Source organism: Vulpes vulpes, chromosome 9 (assembly GCF_048418805.1).
Source record: "Vulpes vulpes isolate BD-2025 chromosome 9, VulVul3, whole genome shotgun sequence".
Lineage (NCBI taxonomy): Eukaryota > Metazoa > Chordata > Mammalia > Carnivora > Canidae > Vulpes > Vulpes vulpes.
Window position 1 is genome coordinate 7,008,709 of NC_132788.1, and position 20,123 is coordinate 7,028,831.

General features: G+C 51.3%; 1 protein-coding gene across 1 annotated transcript in view; it reads right to left on the reverse strand.

The window, feature by feature from the left end:
* The window catches only part of INPP5D (inositol polyphosphate-5-phosphatase D), a 118,589-nt gene that overhangs the window by 15,196 nt on the left and 83,270 nt on the right, over positions 1–20,123 (reverse strand). Inside the window, exons 13-21 of the mRNA XM_026006231.2 lie at positions 19,868–19,985; positions 16,385–16,481; positions 15,509–15,647; positions 14,132–14,240; positions 13,873–13,961; positions 9,897–9,978; positions 5,171–5,260; positions 2,824–2,937; positions 1,492–1,574 (exon numbers count right to left, since the gene is read on the reverse strand). Of these exons, the coding sequence (XP_025862016.2) occupies positions 1,492–1,574; positions 2,824–2,937; positions 5,171–5,260; positions 9,897–9,978; positions 13,873–13,961; positions 14,132–14,240; positions 15,509–15,647; positions 16,385–16,481; positions 19,868–19,985 (921 nt within the window). The remainder of the gene's footprint in view (positions 1–1,491; positions 1,575–2,823; positions 2,938–5,170; positions 5,261–9,896; positions 9,979–13,872; positions 13,962–14,131; positions 14,241–15,508; positions 15,648–16,384; positions 16,482–19,867; positions 19,986–20,123) is intronic.

The following is a 20,123-nucleotide window of genomic DNA, read 5'->3' on the forward strand; positions in this document are numbered from 1 at the left end:
GGTGCCATCAGGTGACAGAGTTGCATGGAAGACTGGGAGCAGGAGTGAAGGCCCCTCAGGTACTGGGGGTGGGGGCAGCACGTGCAGCGGGAGAGTGAGGAGGGGGCCTGGGAGCCACGCTGGGGAGCTTGGGCTTGTTTCATGGTAACACCAGGGTTACCATGGTGTCGACCAGATAAAGAGGGGGATGCCAGGATCAGATGGGTATTCTAGAAGATCCATCAGGCTTCAGGATGCCTCAGGAAGAAGGCAGGTGGGATGGAGACCCCTGGAGGTTAGCGGGGGGCAGAGAGGAGGGACAGTGGCAGGAGGGAATAGCAGGTCTTAGCAGCGGCGAGGACGTGGGTCAGGGGAACCCTAGAGTCTCCTGAACCAGACTGGGGTACATGTGCTATGTGCACTAGGATGCTGGCATGTTTCCCAACTTGACCTGAGGAGGAAACAAGCTGCTTGGTTGCTGTGTGGGCAGCGGGAGAGAAGGAACAGAAGGGTAGGGTGGGCAGGTGAGGCGGGATGTCACCTCAGAGCAAAGCCACCAGGATTCAGGTATCTGAAAAGAGCCCCAGGTTGGGGACTTCTGACAGCTACACTGGCCTTGTGGAGCACCCCAGCCAGAAGTGTTCCCAAAGTAGGAGACGCTGTGATGTGGGTACCCACCTCTGCTCTAGAGGTGATGTGGCCTTCTTGTGTGTGGCCCAAGAGTGGGTTCCAATCAACAGTAGGTGCCGGTGTGGGTAGCATGGCCCCCCCAGCCTGCCTATGTCCCATGCCAGCGTGAGGAGAGGAGGGCTTCTTCTACCTGTTTAAGGCCATCTTTTAAAGTTCACCTTGGGGGTCCCCTCTGAGGGAACCTCCCTCCCAAGAGAGCCCCGGGGACCCCCGCCGTGTGCCACAGATCTGCCTGGCCCTGGACTCGCCGCTGCTTGCCCTTCTCTCCTTATGTGACAGACACAGGTCCTACTGCGTTGTGCTTTCAGCATGAACAATCCAACGTGCCCACCATCAGTTCACTATCACAAAAGCTGTTCTGGGTCCCAGGTAGAAAACCATTTTTTTTTTTTACTCTATGAGAAAGACAAACGTGTTCTCACTAAGGTCTGCCTATGTGCTTTCAATTCCACCCTCTGCTCTCATGAGGTCATGGACACGGCAAATTCTCAGATCCAGTGTTCAAGTGAGAGCCACTGGAGTCCCCCGTCTGCCCCTTCACTTGATCCTCTGAGCTGGGCCCCAGCAGGTGAAAGGGCAGTACAGAGGGATCAGGGCCCCAGGGCCTGGGGCCTGGGGCTGTCACTGCAGCTGTGGGACTGTGAGCCAACCTCTCCGAGACCTGCCTCAGTCTCCTTCTTTGTAAAATCACGTGGTCAGACAAGTCCATCTCTGGATCTCTTCCATGATCCATTATAGGAACCAAAACCCATTTAGGAACATTGGAGCCACTGGGGCTGGCAAATGCCAAGTTGTCCCTGGCATGTCCTATTCTTAATTTACCTTCGGAAGGGTCTCGCCAAACCTCACCACCAACTCCCCTTCGCTTCCTTCTTCGTTTTCTCCTTCCTGACTCTTGACGAAACCTGTCAGAGGACAAGAAGCTGGTTTTCAGAAAACAGAACAAGAGCCAGCCAGAAAAAAAAAAAAAAAAAAGACTCCCAGGGTGGCCCCACCCGGACCAATAAAAATATTCTCCATCTTCTCTATGTAGGGGCCACAGCGCCATTCAGGAGTCAGGCTTGTGGGGGATTCTGTTTTGGTGCAGGGGCTGGTCATTTGCCAATATGGTTGAATTATTTTTAGGAAAATCAAAGAGATTCCCCTCCTTTCCAGCTTTTTTTTTTTTTTTTTTGGGAACAAACCAAGCAACAAAGAAATCATCACATCACAGGCAAGGAGATTAGGAAACATGACAGCTCATCCCACGCCACTCAAGATAGCAGCCTTTTGAAATGCTAATTTGAGCTTCCTAATATGCTGTTTCCATAGAAATGTATGCAAATGTCTCGATAGTTTATTAAAAACACCCGCACGAAAATCCTCATCAGTTTTGGAAGTGCCTTGCCCCTGGCTTGGTGACCCGGGCTCTGGAAACTTCATGGAGAAGGTGGGTCCGTTACCAAGCCTGAGCCCGGGGCCAGGTGGGAGAAGGGGGATAGCAGGGACGACACATCTTCTGGATTTCTGGAAGGAGCCGTCACCTCATCGCAGATCGACTCCCTGGGTCCCCCACCTCTAGACCATCTCAGCGAAGGGAGCTGGAAACCACACAGATCTCGCCATGGAACAGCTTTAGACAATATGCCTAGAAATGTCACCCAGAAAGGGTGTTTGCTAAACACAGTTTGTGCTAACGGCTGCTGGCTGGGAGGAGGCTGTCCGTCTCTGGCTGGTTTGGCAATTGCTCCAGACCACCCGAGAAGCCTGCCGTCCTGTGGCAAAGAGCGGAGGCCCGGGGGAAGGAGTGGCAGCCACCGGCCGCTGCCCAGGCCCCCCTGGTTGAGTACGAGCCCCAGCCTGTGGCGGGGGGACCCCTGAGTGACTTATGCATTGCCCTGAGGGCCCGGAGAGGAGCCAGTGGCCCCGTCACCTACAGGGACTGACAGGTCTCTGCCTCAGTGGCTGCCCCGGTCTCTGAGGCCGGGACGGCAGCATCACGGGCCACTGGGGGACGCCCCCACAGTCACTGCCCCTGAACGCTCCTCCCGCGGTCCCCTGGAAGTCCTCCTGTGAATCCTTCCCAGAGAGAGAAGAGGGGCAGAGCGCCGTCGATGAAAAGGCATTTATGAGAGTCCTGCCTGCCCGGCCGGAGGTGACTCAACACCCACTTACTCTCCAAGCAGCTCGAGTGGAACTCCAGGTAGAACTTGGTCTGGGACTTGGTCTTCAGGGTGGCGAAGCACCTGAGGAACTCGATCTGCCCTTGGCTGTCGACAGTCCCGGGGCCTGGAACAGGGGAGAAAGAGATTTGGCTCCACGACGTGGCCAGCGATGGAGCGTTTTGAATCAGCGCCCACCACCGGGCTCCTTCTCAGTGTCCAGGGAAGGTGAGGTCCAGGTGATGGCGAGGTTCCCCCTGAATCCCAGAGCCCACCGACTCTCAGCTTTGCCACTGAAACTGTGGCCCTGGCAACGCCTTTAACTTCTGTGCCTCAGTGTCCCCGTTTGTTCTGGCAGAGAGAGCTTGTATAAAGGCTCAGTGGCTCGATACCCAAATCTGTCTCGTTTCTAAGTTCAGGTAACCAGGGCTACTTGCTCATCCTTCCACAGGTTGACTTCCCTCCACTCCTTATGTACCCCCGCTCCCACCCTAGGGCTGGCCCGCCGCGGTATTCACCGACGTGAAGCGTTTGCGAGCATCCTCAGGCTGGCTGAGGACACGTTCCGTCCTTCCCTGTAAATTCTGGGCCACCTGAGAGCAAGGGCAGACATTCCCGTCCTCTAGCCCACCCAGCCTTCCTTCTTTCCCTTCTCCCCCCTCTAATCCCGGCTTTATTGAGGAATAACTGGCAAATGTAATTGTGCATATTTAAAGTGTACAACGTGAGGACTTGATACACACGTACACTGTGAAATGCTTACCAAGATCAAGATAATTAACACATCCATCACCCACATAATTAACTGGCTCCTTTCTTTCTTTTCTTTCTTTCTTTCTTTCTTTCTTTCTTTCTTTCTTTCTTTCTTTCTTTCTTTCTTTCTTTCGTGTGGTGAGAACACGTAAGATCTGCTTCTAGCGAATCTCAAGCGTATGATACTCTATTATTAGCTGTGGTCATCATACAGACTGTTAGATCCCCAGAACTGATTCATCTGATAACTGAAAGTTTGTACCCTTTGACCTACCCCATTTCCCGCTACCCCCTCCCCCAGCCCCTGGCAACCGCCACTCTATTCTGTTTCTACGAAATTGGCAATTTTTCCCAAGACCCCACATGTAGGTGTGATACCACACACCTATGGTATTTTTTTGTCTGGCTTGCTTCGCTCAGCTTTCCTGCATTTCCTTAAACCCCACAGCAAGGCCGGGCTCTGCTGAGGAAGACATTCAATCAACACTCAATCCAGGTAATGGGTATATGTGAGCATCAACTGTGCGCTGAGTCCCGGTGGAGGGAAGGCAAGCCCGACACCGAGGACGTGCTGAGGGTCCTCACTGAGGGTGTGATGGCATGAGCCACCCCATCAACGCTGTAGGAACTCAGAGACAGCATAGATGGGTGGGAGCCCAGGGAGGCTGGATGGAAGGTTCTAGAGCTAGGAGAGAGACAGGATGGTAGAGTAAGAGTTGTGTGGAGATGGGAGGTCATCCTGCTAGAGCAGATGTTAGACCCAACAGCGTGGAGAAGAGTGGCCCAGAAGACAGTATCCCAGCCTCCCTTATAATCCTCAGGCATGAAGGACACAGAGCCGTACAGGCTCCTCCTGCCTCAAGTGAGTCCCCTCCCCCGCCCCACCTTCCACAGGCTAATTCCTAAATTAGCCTGGACTGTCTGCTGACCACAGGAGCTGGGGGTGAGCATAGCTCCCCAGTCACCCAGGCCCAGGCTGGGACGAGGGTGGCCTAGTGAGCACGGCTGAGCTACATGATTTGAAAACTTAGCTACAAATCTAAGTATTATTTACTCTTGCGTTTCCCAAGCCCAGTCATCTCATCGCATCCTTACAATGTTTACCATCTCCACCTACCATGCACCCCACCCCCCCTGAATACTGACTTAATATTTTCTTTAAATACTCACTTTTTAAACTTAAGTAAATGTATTTGAACAAGTATACCACATGACTAAATGGAAACTCAGTGATGTTTGCCTTACACAGAGGAGACAAAAGTAAAACATCTTAAAATAAGTGTGTTACTGATCATTGTTCATCCATGTCACACCCAGGATTGTTTTTGGACACACCTTGGACAAACACTCATTTACTCAAATGTAAAGACTGAAAAAAACCCGAGGCTTAACAAGCTGACGTATTTGCCAAAGAGAGCAAGAATATGCTCTGCCCTGAAATCGCGATCCGGCTTCGATGCGAGGAGTCCCCTTGGATGGAGCGTCGACTTGCCTGGAAGGATGAGCCTCATGTACTGCAGACAACGGATTGCTACAACCAGAAGACGAGGGCCCAAGGCCTCCTGTCTTTGTGGAGGACAGAGGGACGGACATCGCCTGCCACTTACCATTCTTGGAGACAAACTGCGAGGTGACTCCTGCCTCAAATGTGGCAAAAACAGGGCTGTGGTCACTCGTCATGATGTCACTGGTGCTGCCTGCAGGGGAGGGATGGCATTTCTAAGCAGGGAACGAAAAACCCTTCCAGTCAAATCAAGGATGGCAAACCCACGGCAGAAATCAACTTATATTTATGGAAGCCTCCAGAAGTTTCACGCTCTTGCACCTGTTGTTTCCACTGAACTTCCACCACCATGCTCGAAAGTCTCAGTGGAAGTGTGTGACACTCTGTCCTCCATGGCAAAAATGTGCCTGTGCTAGAGACACATGAGTTTTTAAGTACATCATGGGGTGTGAACTGTGGAGACTTTTCTGGTCTCAGGACTTTGTCGCGTTACTGAGCTCATGGCCCAGAGTGGGAGGGGGGTTTAGGTCAGGGTCCGTTGGTGACAGAGATGGCACCTTCCCCCATCCCACAGTGCCTCATAGGACTGGGAGAGAGTAGTAGGTGATGAAGTGTAGACACCTCTTTTAAGGACCATGGGGCTCAGGGAGCAGGGCATGTTTGGAGGGCGTAAGGGAAAGAACACAGTTCTAGAGATACTGAGGTCTAAGTGCTTATAATAGAGCCACATGAAGATGTCTGGCTGGGTCCTCAGGGCTGGAGATTTATCTTTAGTTTTGGAGTGATGTTAGGTGGAAGCAGAAGCCATGAGGATGTCTGGGCTCCTCAGGGGAGGCAACAGGATTCAAGCCCAGGCCACACTGGCCAGTAATGTGCAAAAAGAAGCAGCACAGGAGACCAAGAAGGCATTAAGACAATTAACATCATCTTCCAGAAAGCTCTTAGAGATCAGCAAAAGGTAAACATCCTACCCTTCAACCAACTAGAAAATTCCAAACGAAAAACAGATGGCTAAGAAACATGGACAAAAATGCTCACGTGCTCCAGGCCATCGGAAAGACGACTGAAACAAGGCAGAAGGAAGAACAGTCAGACGGAGCAAAGTGGGGGCACTGGTACTGGGGGGCTGGATTAGGAGGCACAGGTGAGGTTAGCCAGGGGAGGAGGAGGACACCCCTCCTCTGAGACAGGAAGGCATAGGTAGGAGGGGTGTCAGCCTAAGTCACGCTTGGATGTGGGCAGAGGTCAGGGAGGGTCCAGTGCTGTGTGAAGCTGGAGACTGGGCTGGGGTGGGGAGTCAGGCTGAGCGTGGGGTAGCAGCGGAAGAGGGGGTGTTCCAGCGAGAAGTTAATGGGAAGACAAGCAGGGTTTTAAAAATATTCTATTTTTGGACACCTGGGTGGCTCAGGAGTTAGGCGGCTGTCTTCGGCTTGGGTCGTGATCCCAGGATCTGGGATCGAGTCCCGTATTGGGCTCCCTGGAAGGAGCCTGCTTTTCCCTATGCCTGTGTTTCTGCTTCTCTCTCTCTCTGTGTCTCTCATGAATCAATAAATCAATTTTTAAAATAAAAATTTTCTTTTTTTAAAAAAAGATTTTATTGATTTATTTGAGAGAGAGCACAGAGTGGAGGAAGGGACAAGGGAGAGGGAGAGGCAGAGCAGGGAGCCCGATGCAGGGCTCGATCCTAGGACCTGGGATCATGACCTGAGCCAAAGGCAGACTCTTAACTGACTGAGCCACCCAGGTGCCCCTCAAAATGTTCTTAACCCTATTTTGTGTATGTATCGAATGCACGTCATTAGCACTACGGTGCCTGTGCCCTAGAAACTGGGAAGGTGACAGTGACCTCAGTGGCCTCTCTGTAACCACACTCTGTACTGTTCTCCTCCCACAACTGAGTCTGGGCTTAGCTATGTGACTTCTTTTGACCAGCAGGACATGAGCTAAAGTGAGGCAAGCAGAGACTCAAAAAGCTCTTCCACATCTGGGACTTGCAGATATGGGGTCCCTGGGACCCGGAAGAAGCCTGGACTGGTCTGTGGGATGATTAACAACAAGGCTGAGTTACCAGCATTGCACCCGTTGACAGCCAGCCCCAATCCAGGGGTGGGTGGGTGGGGGGTGTTCCTGGCTTGAGCGTGCCCAGTCAACACCAAACAGAGCAGAGATGAACAGACCCACGTTCAGCCCAGCAAATCAAGCTCGCAAATTTTCAAGGTGCTTTGTTACACAGCATTAGGTAACTGATACATCCTATTTGTGCCAATCAACCACCATTAGACTCAACCTTCCAGCTGACCCCATTTCCTGAGCTCGAGACATTCATTTTTTTCTTTCCCAATTTCTTGCTCACCTTCAACTCATTAAACCCTTCCACACTGCGCCCTCCAGCATTCAGTGAAATATCATTAGTAAAATTCCCTACATTTTCAACTTTCCTTTCATGTTCTATACCTGGTCCTTCCTGGAAGATATTGCAGCCTCTTAAGGGAGGACTGATTCTCTGCTCCCTCCTTCATATGTGGGTCCAGAGTGGGAAGGTGTGTCCTCCCTGCCCCTCCATGCCACTTCCAGGGCAATCTCCCTTTGTTTCCCTAAAAACCTCCACTATGGAGCTGTTCTGAATGCCAAGTTCAGGTTCAAAGAGCAGAAATGTGGGACACCTGGGTGGCTCAGTGGTTGAGCGTCTGCCTTTGGCTCAGGTCGTGATCCTGGGGTCTTGGGATCAAGTCCCACATCTGGCTCCTCACAGGGAGCCTGCTTCTTCCTCTGCCTGTGTCTCTTATGAATAAATAAATAAAATCTTAAAAAAAAAAAAAAAAAGCAGAAATGCTACCAGCCAGCACATTCCCCTGAATCTCTGTTGCAGAAGCAGACGGTGGCATCTTCCTAGAGATGAGAATTGGCAGGACTCATGGAGTTGCAGATGTGGGAAGAGAGGCAGCGCTGAGAAATGGGATGATTAACAGGAAAGATGGGCCTTCTGAGGTCTGGAAGGCGGGACGATTCCTGGGCTGTGGCTACGGGGGTGGGATGCCTTTCCACACATCTAAAGGTGCAAAGTTTGTCTTGTGAAATTACTTCTGGGAGACAGAGCTCAGGTGCTAGGGGAGTGCAGGGTGCACACCTTCCCAGAGCACTTGTTCTGGTCCCTTCTGGGAAGCAGGAGGCATGCATAGGGGCACCTGGGTGGCTCAGTCAGTTGAGCATCTATCTGCCTTTGGCTCAGAGTCATGGTCCCAGGGTCCTGGGATGGAGCCCCACATCAGGCTCCCTGCTCAGCAGGGAGTCTGCTTCTCCCTCTGCCCCTCCTCCCCACTCATGTTCTCTCTCTGTCTGAAATAAAATAAATAAAATCATTAAAGAAAAAAAAAGAAAGGAATGTATATCAGTTCACCCTGATGGGACCTGAGTTAAATATGGAGATTTGTCAGTCCCCAGAGAGAGGATGGGAGTCACGAAGGTGGTCACTGGGCAGCAGCAAGTTCCCCCTTTGAGTGGGTGGGGCAGGGCTGAGGTCAAGGACAGTCCAGCAGGGGTTCTGGGCCTGTGACTTGGGTCACATGAGGGATATGATGGGAACAAGGATGAGCCTCCTTTAGGTGTCATTGTCTGGGTGTTTGCAATGTTTTCAAAATAATATCACAATTCTCAGTCAGTAAAGTGTGTTCAAGGTAATTTTGCTCTGAAATTTTAAGTACACAGTACAGAATAATTCCAAAAATATGGGAAAATAAGAAGTAGCTTTTAAGAATATGCATTCAAGAGCAGCCCAGGTGGCTCAGCAGTTTAGCGCCGCCTTCAGCCCAGGGCCTGATCCTAGAGACCCAGGATCGAGTCCCACGTCAGGCTCCCTGCATGGAGCCTGCTTCTCCCTCTGACTGTGCCTCTGCCTCTCTCTCTCTCTCTCTCTCTCTCTGTGTTGCTCATGAATAAATAAATACAATCTTAAGAAAAAAAAAAAAAAAGCACTCAAGCAATTAAGAATTCCTTCAAGAGATTTTAAAACTTCTGGGGTCAATCATTATTTAGCTGTTTGACAAATTTTTCCATAATTATTTATTTTAATAATGCATATTACGGCTTTTTCAGCAACTTAATTCAATTTATTATTTTTATTTTTTAAAAAAGACTTTATTTATTCATTTGAGAGAGAGAAAGACAAGAGCAGAGGGAGAGAGACAAGCAGATTGCACTGAGCACGGAGCCCAACATGGGGCTTGATCTTGGGACCCCAATATCATGACCTGAGTCGAAATCAAGAGTCCAATGCTTAGTTAATCTCTTTATCTTTACATCTTCAATTTATCTTTAAATCTTCATAAATACATGTGTGTGTATACTCATCATATGTGTAATGTTTACCCATATGAATTTCCAATATTGGGCTATATTTGACCTGTGAAAATACTACTTTCATGTGGTTCAAACCTAATACGGTATTTTTGAAAGAAATAACTCTTGAGGATGCCTGGGTGGCTTAGTTGGTTGAGCATCTACATTTAGCCCATGTCGGGCTCCTTGCTCAGTGTCTGCCCGCCTGCTTCTCCCTCTGCCTGCAGCTCCCCCTGCTTGTGCTCTCTCTGTCAAATAAATAAAATCTTACAAAAAAAAAACCAAGTCTGGATTTCTTTTTTAAAAGGGCTCTATAGTTCCATTGTTTCCCAATGCAGAAGACACTTATCATGCTGCAGCCTCAGACAGGAGAGGATGATGCATCAATGCCTCCAGGTCACCTGACCAGGGCTGCTGGGACTTCTCCCATTTTACAGATAGACAGACTGAAGCTCATCAGTCCGGGTGTGTGAACCTCACAAGTTGCCACTCACCGTAGGACTGACACACCACATGCACGAGCGGGTAGGATTTCCACAGGACTCGGTCACACCAGGAAGGCAGGTTGTACTTCATCTGTGAATCAAAGTCATGAGCTTTGTAAAATGCCTGCTAATGTCATATATACATATTATATATATAACAATAATATATATATATATATATACACACACATATATATATCAGTAAAAGAAAAGATTAACTCGTGAACTCTAATCCTTGAATTCATGTGCTGTGCGGTCTTTATAGATTTGCTCCACAGGTGGCCTCCAACCCTTTTCATTTGCCTTAAATCCCGAGTCCACTGCCATGTGCACCCCCTTTTCTTCTGCTTTGGAAGATCAACTCACTTGGCTATGGGCCCATACCTATCCTCCTCACTATTTCTGAATTTCTTGTTCTTCCATTCTCATACTTTTTTTCTGACTCAAATGAACCCCACAGCTTGTATTTTCAACCCAGTCCCTGCTTCTCTTCTCCAGCTACTTGCTTAATAATAACACTCCAGCCACTCACTCCCATTTACACAGCCATCTGTGTGATCCAGCCAGGCAGCCATCTACTTATTCACCCACCTACCTGCCCACCATTCATCATCTATACACCCATCCATCCATCCATCCACCATCCACATATCCATCCACCTGTCTGCATATCCATCCACCCATCCATCACCTATCCATCCATCCATCCATCCATCCATCCATCCATCCACATATCCATCCACCTGTCTGCATATCCATCCACCCATCCATCACCTATCCATCCATCCACATATCCATCCACCTGTCTGCATATCCATCTGCCCATCCAATCACTCCAACAATATATGTTAAAAACAAGCCCTCTCCAGGCTATACTGGCGAGCAAGATGCCCACAGGGTGTGATAAAGAAGGCAAACTGGCAACATCTTCTATTCCTTTAAGTTCTAGCTCTTTCTCTCCTCCCAATAAATGTAAAGGTCAACTAAAATAGCCTACCCCTATCATCTCCTTCAATTACTTTTCTCTTTTTACCCATTTTCTTTCAAGAATGTTCTATTTTCATTGCCTCTACTTTTGGACCACCCATTTCATTTTTTAAACTTGAGATGCAACTTACATACAGTGGAGTGTACTCATCCTAAGTAAACAGCTTGAGGAATTTTTAGATTTGTACACACTCATTTAACCCAGATCAAGATATAGAAAATCTCCCTCATCTCCAAAGGTTCCCTCCTGTTCCTGTGTCCATACTACCGCCTTGTAGAGGTGAACATGATCATGACCAAAGCCTCTACTAAGTCATTTTGCCCAACCTTGAGCTTATGAATGGACTCCCTCGGTATATATTGTCTGAGGTCTGGCTTCTTTCACCCATGTTGTTGCCTGCAGAAGTGTCCTTTTACTCTACTGCTGCGGTTGTATTCCACTGCATGTATAAACCACATTAATCTATTCTACTGTTGACAGAAGTAGGGCTCTTCCCAGTTTTTGGATGTTGTGCGCAAAGCTGCAACAAACACTCTTGTATCTCCCTTTTGGGTGAACAAATGGGCTCATTTCTCTGGGGCTACCCCACAGTGGAGTTACTGGATCATAGGGTAGGTGAACATTTAGTTGCATAGATGCTGCCAAACTGTTACTCTTACCACTCTAGTTCTCAGCACCGGCTGCCCCCAAGAATTACCATCAGAACTTTACAAAGATACAGAAAGTGGGGCCCACCCCAGGTCTCCTGCATTAGTGCCTCTGGGGATGAGGCCCAGACATCTGTATTTCTGGAAAGTTTCACCAGATTCATCTGCACATGTTGGTAAAGAGCCATTCTCATCCTCCTGCTGGCTGGATTTCACCCCCAAAACTACGTGAACTGCTCTTTCAAAGTCCACCAAACCTTCTGGACCCCAAATCCAGCTCCTTGTGCAGGATTCACATGCCAGGTGCATGTTCTCCTAGACTCACATTCCACACTGGAGACTACTCATCCTGACAGTCTCTCACCCCCGGCTTCTGTGATGCACAGCACCTGGTTGGTCCACCCACCACCTACGTGAGCACTCATTTCCCGTCTCCTCCGTTGTATCTGCTCATCCTCCTCTGGCCTCTGAATGTGGATGGCCCCCAAATCTGCCCGCAGCTCGTCTTTGCCTCTTCCCCTCACTGACAACTTCACCTACCTCATGGGTGTGCCTGTGTTCTCTGCATGCACAACTCCCAAACACATGACCCAGCCCTGGTGTCTCTCTCTCTCTAGCATCACCTAGTATCTTCAATTGCCTTTTGGATGTTTCCACTATCTTCCATCAATATTATACAGCAAGTCTGAAGACAAGCTCTATTCTCTCCCCCAAGCCACCTCTGCCTTCTGATTTTTGTTTTTATCAACAGCCATCATGTCTACCAACATGTCCTGCTCTTCTTGGCTTCTGCTTTCATCGTTTATTCCCACGTCTGACTCGGGCCCCAGTTTCTCAGCTGGACCCACCACACGGCCTCTGCAGTCCTCTGCATCCTCCTCATCCTCTACACAGACCTAGACTGGCCTTCTCTGTGTATCTCTGCCATGCTGCCAGCCCCCAGCAGAACTTCCAGGGGCTTCCCGATGCCCGTCCAACAGGTTAAAACCTTAACCTAGCATCTAGGACCTCTCTCCCCTCAGCTCTCAGCCCCTGCCAATTTCTCCTGATACTCGAGTCAACCTGGACATGCCCTCACTGTCCCCACGTCCCCAACGGCCTGCCCCGACGGTGCCAGAGGACCAGCGCTACACAGCCGCCAGTGGACACCTCCCAGGCAGGTTTCTTGTCTCAGCCTCATTCCTTCACAGCAGACCTGGATCTTCTCTCCTTCTCTGCCTGTTTTTTTCCTATTAGCTCCTGCTTTCTTCTAGCATCCACCCAGGTGTGGCCTGGCCTTTCCTTTTGCACTTCTCTGCTTGCCCCGAGCCCTCAGGAAACATTCTGAACAGTTCTCCACTCCGGAGGCCTCCAGCAGCGCCATGCCACACCTCTAAGCCTCAGGGCCTGGCTTCTCCAGGCTGGAGCCCAGAAGGTGATGATGCCAGAACTTCCTACCTCCTTATCTGTTCCAGCAAGTCTTCCAACTGGAAATGGATCAGCCTCCCTCATCCCTTGTCCCATCCTCTTGTTGACAGCCAAGTTGTCCCTCAGAGCACCACAAATGGGCCCTCTTTGAGAAGCCTCTCCTGATCTTTCCTTGCCTGAAAGGTCATGTCCTTCTCTAACGGCTCTTTGGTATATTTGGCAAATGTGTTTGTCTCATCTTTCCTTCCATAAACTCCTTGGGGGCAAACACTGGGCTCATCTTTGATTTCCTACTACCTAGAAGAATGTTTAGCCCATCACAGGTCATCAGTAAATACCTGTCGAACAAGAATGAATGAAAGCTTTATTATACCTTTCCCTAAACACTGTTCCTTGGAACACAAGGGACCTCATAAAATAATAATTGGTATTCCACGACCAAATGAATTTGGCACAGAAATTTCCTTATGGAAAACCATAATACTCAGAAACCTATAAAGGCTCTGATAAATCCTGCAGCCAAAAAAAAAAAAAAAGCAGCTTATTTAATGATGACTCACTTGGCAGATTAGGAAATAGATTGCATTGCAGGACATTAAAAAAAAAAAAAGAAGAGCTTGAGAACTAAATTAAAGAAATATTTTAAATCCTTTCAGACTCTTAGACTCTCTGGACAGAGGGTAAATCCTGTGTCATGAATCTAGTTTCTTGTAATTAATGTGACAGTGTGGTTGCCCAGCCTCTCCTTAGAAGAGGTTTTTGCTCAGTGACGCAAATCAACACGTGATCTCTAATTTTGCTTCTTTTTTTCCTGTTGCCTAGTGGATGAAGACACTCTTTCACTTCCTGCTTGCCTTTGTGGGGATGGACACAAGAGGGCTGAGAGGTGCAGGGGGGTGGAGACGGGGAGAGGGGCAGGGTGATGGCTACGCAGAGAACTCACCCCCGTGGCTTTCTGCTTAGTGTAGGCGTACTTGTCCCGAGTCAGTCTTTCAAAACGGTAGGTGGGTGCGAATGTGATTTCTTCCTCCTCTGAAAACCAAACAAAACTGTGGTTTCTGCCTTGATTCCCCACATTACACAGGTTCATTTCCTTCTTCCACAGGTACAGTCCTTGCCCCCCAATTCCTGAGGATATTCCGGGAAAAGAGAAGACAGCGATGGCTGGAGAGGGCCTAGGAGCCAAGGGCCATGGTTCTTACCAAAGTGCAGAAAGACCTTCTGCTCCTTCCTCTCCATGAGCAGCTGGTCGTGGGACAGGAGGTCTGCATACTGCTGCTGCTTGATTTTCTGGACAATGGTTTCTGCCTCCTGGAGCAGGGACACGGCCAGGCCCCCAGTGAGACACCCCGCTTTGCCAACATGAGGCCCGTTACCACCTGCCTGCCCACACCACCCAGGACCTGGAACCCCCGAGGCCACACCAGAGCCTGGTCCCGGGGCTGCCAGGTTGGAGCTTCTTGGCACTTAACTGTTTTACAAGGAAAACTGTGCAAAAGTAGTGAAATGTCAACCTGATAACACAGGTTTTGGCTGTTTCAGATTTGCAGAGGGACGTTTTAACGTTCTACTCTCTCACTCTGACTTCTAGTATTATTTTTATGGGCAGGTTTGTTTTGGGGCCATGGAAGGAGCCGAAATCCCAGCTCCCTGACTCTGTGGGCATCGGCAGGAGTGCCAGCCACCTGGAATCCAGCGGTCCTCCCTCCTGAGACTGTTACCTTTGCTCCGACAAATGCCCTTGGCCAACCTCCTGGTGAGGGATCGGCCACAACAGCCCCTCTGACGGTGAAGGGTCAGGATTTATGGGGTCCCTGCCCAGCCCTCTCCCAGCCACTGCAGGGAGCCTCTAGGGAGGCAGGTGAGGGGGCACACACAAGCCCTAAGCAATTCCTCTCTCTCCGTAGAGCGGCTGGGGCAGCAAGGGGAGGGGCGGGGTACTTGGGGAAACAGGTGGGAAGGAGAGTGAGAAGGTCTGGGTTCAAGCCCAATGGTCAGTGACCTGCAAGTGACCCCAGACTACTTCTGGGCCTTTCTGCACCCCAGGGTTCTCAGCCCTTAGTTTCTGCCGTCCTCCTCTATCCCCTCACATGATATAATGTGAAGGTTCTACACCCCTCGGTTAGGGACGTTCAAGCTGTAACCCAGGTCTCTACACAGACCACATGGCTCTGCTCCAGGCCTCCCCACCGCCTTCCCAGGAACACTTGGCTCCCCGAGTGAGCAAGGCCATGTCTGTGCCACTCGCTGCTCAGTGGACCATGCCTAGGCGTCCAATGCAAGCAACATCTTCCTTAGCTGGCCAGTGACCTGCGATCTAGGCAGAAAATCATGCCAGTCTCCTCGGACATTAGCCTTTCCTGGGGACCTGGGCGCAGCCAGGACAGTTGTGTGGGAACTGAGCGTGAGCAGAGGTGAACTGTGAAGGCAGGGGTTGCACAAGAGAACCACAGCGGGTCCCGGAGCGGGTCTCTGCCTTGGCCCAGCTGGGTCTGAGCCTCCACAGCCCTGTTCCCCGAGCTAACTCAAGGGAGCCCCTGTGCCACGCAGCCCCCCACCCCGGGTGGGCAGCCCCTTACCCAGGTGGGCAGCTCCACGCGGTAGTTCAGGTCCCCAAGCCAGAAGAGGTGGGTAAAGCGGTGAGTGATGTTAAAAGGGCTCAGTTTCTTGTCCCCGAGGGCCAGAAATCGGAGAATGCTCATGTAGTTCTGGTTTCGCCTATATAAAAGAAAAAGTAGGGCAGCCCGGGTGGCTCAGCAGTTTAGTGCCACCTTCAGCCCAGGGCATGATCCTGGGGACCCGGGATCGAGTCCCACGTTGGGCTCCCTGCATGGAGCCTGCTTCTCTCTCTGCCTGTGTCTCTGCCTCTCTCTCTGTGTTGCTCATGAATAAATAAATAAAATCTTAAAAAAAAAAAAAAAAGAAAAAGTAGCCATCTTGCATGGGGCTGCTGGTTCCCTATGTCACCACCATGGCGGGAAGGCAGAGGGAGCTCAGGGGGGACAGAGACTTGACTCCGGGGCCCCGGCTGCAGCAAACCACCTCCACGCAGGTAGGCACAGCCACAATGCAAAGGGCCTTTCAGGCAGAAATGGGAGCACGGGGCAGGGGCCCCCAGGCCTTCCTTTCTGCAGGGAACCAGAATTTTGATTATTCTAGGTAAAGAACTTCATGACTTGGGCCCAAAGGGCTTTGATCTCTAAAGGTGCCCAGCGCAGGTTCTTCCCTTTGGAAGCAGAGTGGTATTTAGGCGTCTATGAGTTTGCCGACGTAAGGAAACGCGTGTCCTGTCCCCCTGCCCTGCGAGATCCACCCACACGACAGGTCACTCTTGCGCCACGGCCATGGGGAAAGCCGAGGGCTGCACAGTAGCTGCGGTGTTCGGTGTTCGGGGACGTGGGGTGGCCTGGGGAGGTCACCCCGTGACACAGCTCTCGGGAAGCGAGCTTCATTACCTGAGTTTCTTTTCGCTTCCCGACGTCAGGTGGCTGTTAACAAATCCCAAGGAGGTTCCATTGAACATAAACGACACCCCGACGGCTCCTTTGTTCCCTAAAGGGAGAGAAGGAAGACATGAGCACAACGGGCACCCTTGGCAGGTGGCGCAATGTGATCCATAAAGCGGAGATGGAGGAAAGCAGAATGGCTTCGTCTGGAGTGGGAGACTCGGCAGTGGCAGGACCGGGGCCGAGGGGGGCACCCCTCCAGCACCAGAGGAAAGCTGGGTTTCCAGCCGAATGGCCTGCAGCCTTGGGATCCTCAGAGGGGTGGAGGGAGGCTGCTGTTGCTGGTTGGCCATCCTGCTAGGATGACCCCCACACCCACCCCTGGGGACTCATCAGTCACCCGGCGGGCCTGGCAGGCAACACCATCAGAAGCAGCCAGAAGTCTGGGGAAGATTTAGACCAAGGAGCCCGGGGCTGGGCGGGCTGCCATCCTCCCCCACCCCAGCTAACCAGGTTCCTGGTGGGACCAAATGCCTCACTGAGACCCCTTTTTTTTCTTCTGAGTTTCAATCTATCCTAGACTCGGGGTTCTCAAAACATGTTCCCCAAACAGCAGCAGCATCTCCTGGGAGTTGTTGGAAGTGCAAATTCTCAGGCCCCACCCTGGAGCTGCGAATCAGGAATTCTAGAGGCAGGGCCTGGGAATCTGGGTGAAACAAGCCCTCGGAGTCAGGGGTAGGCAAACGCTGGCGCCATGCCAGGTGAAAATGATTTTTACGTTTTTAAATAGTTGGGGGAAAAAATCAAAATAAGGTTTTGTGGCACATTAAAGTGATATGAAATTCAAATAGGAGTCCATAAATAAGATTTTATTGGAACACAGCTATGCCCACACGGTTGAGTAGTTGCAAGAGAGGCTGCATGACCTGCAGAGCCGACATATATCCTGGCTGGCCCTTTAGAGACAAGATTTGCCAACTCCTGCTCTCGGGCATTCTGACACATGCAGAAGTCTGAGAACCTGCTCTGGTCAACACATTAGCTTGAGCCGTACGTATCGGGTGCTTGAAAAGTGGCAGGTCCCACCGAAGGAGGGCGGTGAGTGTACAGATGCATCAGCATCGTGAGCCTCAGCAAGAAAAACAGAATGTGAAATATTGAATCATTTTTATATCGAATACCTATTGAAATGGTAATATTTTGAACGATGTTGGATTAAATCTTATGAAAAAGGACTTCTCCGTTTCCTCTTTCTTGAATGTGGCTCCTAGAAAATTCATAACCACCTATGCAGCTCTCAATCTGTCTGGGCTGGACAGCACTGCATGGAGCCTAAGTGGAAGGACCTCAAGGATCATCCACCTGCCTCCCCAATGGGTGGCCCTGCTCCCCTGCGCCCAGGAGGCCTCTCCTTCCAGCTTTCTCCCCATCCTGCAGTGTGACCTGAGTTTAAACCCCTGTCCTCCATTTTCCTGCCACTGGGCCTGGGACAGGTTAAGGAACATCATGGTTGGGGCAGCCCGGGTGGCTCAGTGGCTTAGCGCCGCCTTCAGTCCAGGGTGTGATCCTAGAGACCCGGGATCGAGTCCCATGTCGGGCTCCCTGCATGGAGCCTGCTTCTCCCTCTGCCTCTGTCTCTGCCTCTCTCTCTCTGTGTCTCTCATGAATTAATAAATAAAATCTTTAAAAAAAAAGAAGGAACATCATGGTAGCCTCCAGTCTCATGTCTGTGAATGGGGCCAATAACAGTCCTTGCCTCCACGGGGCGTTTATAGTAAATGGGATAATCCTCATGAAGCATTTAGCTCTCAGCTGTGCACATGTATGTTCTCAAAAAGGTGTTTGCTCTTCTAGGGATGATGTCCACCAGCATTCACGGAGCCCTGTGCCATGTTAACCACGGCTAGGAGCCATTTGGGAAGAGGAGAGGGCCTGGAAGAGGCCAGCCCCAAGGTGGGGTTGGGGGGCAGGAAGGAGCACGTGCAGAGGGACCTCTTGGCCATAAAGCTCAGACTCTGCCCAGACCTCCTGTCTCCCTCTCTGGCCTTGTCCCCAACACCCACTAGAGCTGCAGCCCTGAGGGCCTTGGCTTCACTGTTCCCGCTGCCTGGAACACTCTTCCCACACTGACCCTTCCTCATCCCTGGGACCTGGGTCCCAGTGCTCCTTTTCAGAGACCCTGGGGCCCACCCCCATCTCAAGTAGTACCGGGGCCTCACTGCCCTGTGCACCGTGCGCCGCTTTGCGAGCGTGCTCACTCCTGGAAACCGTCTCCCCACGCAAGCAGGCTGCTATCTGCAGAGTCACGTGCCCAGCGCCTAGCACCATGCAGGGGCGGGGGGGGCGGGGGGGGGACACAGCTGGCTCTGTCCCGATGAATGAGAGCCGGCGCAGCAGCTGGAGGCGAGGTCTGGGTACCTCACATGCTACAGGGAAGGGGCTGGTGGGAGAGGGGTGGGCAGCCCAGGCAGGCTGCAGCGAGGACAGCCAGAGGTTCCTGGGCAGCAGAAAGGCGGGGGCTTTGACGGGGCAGCTACCGAGACAGGAAGGAAGGGGGCAAGTGGGTGTGGACACGGGCAGTTTGCGGTTTGTCAGCAGAAAAGCTGAGAGAGTTCACATTCGATTGCAGCAACTCTTCTGTTTCCTGTTGTCTCTGGGACTCTGTCCTGTCCCCGACTCCAACCACCAGAAACCACTGGCCTCGCCCCCAACCTCGCCCACGGCCCATGTGCGTGCACCTGCCCACGCACACTCACCCACAGACCCACACGTGCACTTACAGACAGCCTGCACACAGGCTCACACGCTCACTCACGCCCAGAGACCTGCAGGGACACTCAGACACAGATGTACTTGGATTTGCACGTGCAGACACACACACATCCACACACAGACTCACACTCACAGATGCACTCCTGCAATCCTCTGCTCTTAACTCATCCTCTGAGGGGCCCTGACTCACCGCTAATACCAGCGTTTCCACATCCAACCAGAGTCCTTCTAGATCTACACCAGGGGTTGACAACACAAAGCCTGTGGGCCAAATCGAGCCCCCACCTGTATGTGGAAGCTAAGCTTTCTGGAACACAGCTACTCCCCTCACGTTCACGCCATCTGCTATTTCTTTTGTGTTGTGGTAGCCAGGATGAGGAGCTGCCCGTGGCCCACAGAGCCTGAAAAATTGACTGGCCCTTTCCAGAAAGTCTGTTAACTTTTGTCCTTGGTCCCTGATTCTCAAGGTGGGGTCTGTGGGCCAGCAGCATGACACCAGCTGCAAGCTAGCTGGAAACCTGCTGAGTCAGAACCCTCACTCTAGCCAGATCCCAGTAGCACTGGTGTAGACCCGGGCTGGGTCTGGGCTGGGGGAACCAAGCAGTCTGGTCACCCAGGTCAGAGGGGACCCCAAGAAGCGAGACACAGTTTTTTGGCTCAGGGATGTCCCAGTCGGCTTGGACAGGATGGACATGTGAGCGCAGCCCCCTCCCTGCTCACCCAGCGTGTTGGCGATGCCGGTCTTCACGTTATCAGTACAGATGTGACTAATGCGGTTCTCATGCTCCGGCTTGGCCAGCACCACAATTCGGATGTTCCAGAGGGTGTGGATGGCAATCTGGTGGGGAGGACAACATGGTGACCCTTGGCCAGGGCATGGTGCTTGACCACAGGGCAAGAGATTCCCACTCAGTGCTGATCCCTGAGGTGGGGGACCCTGTCTATAACCCCTAAACTTCAGGGGAGTGCCTAAGGA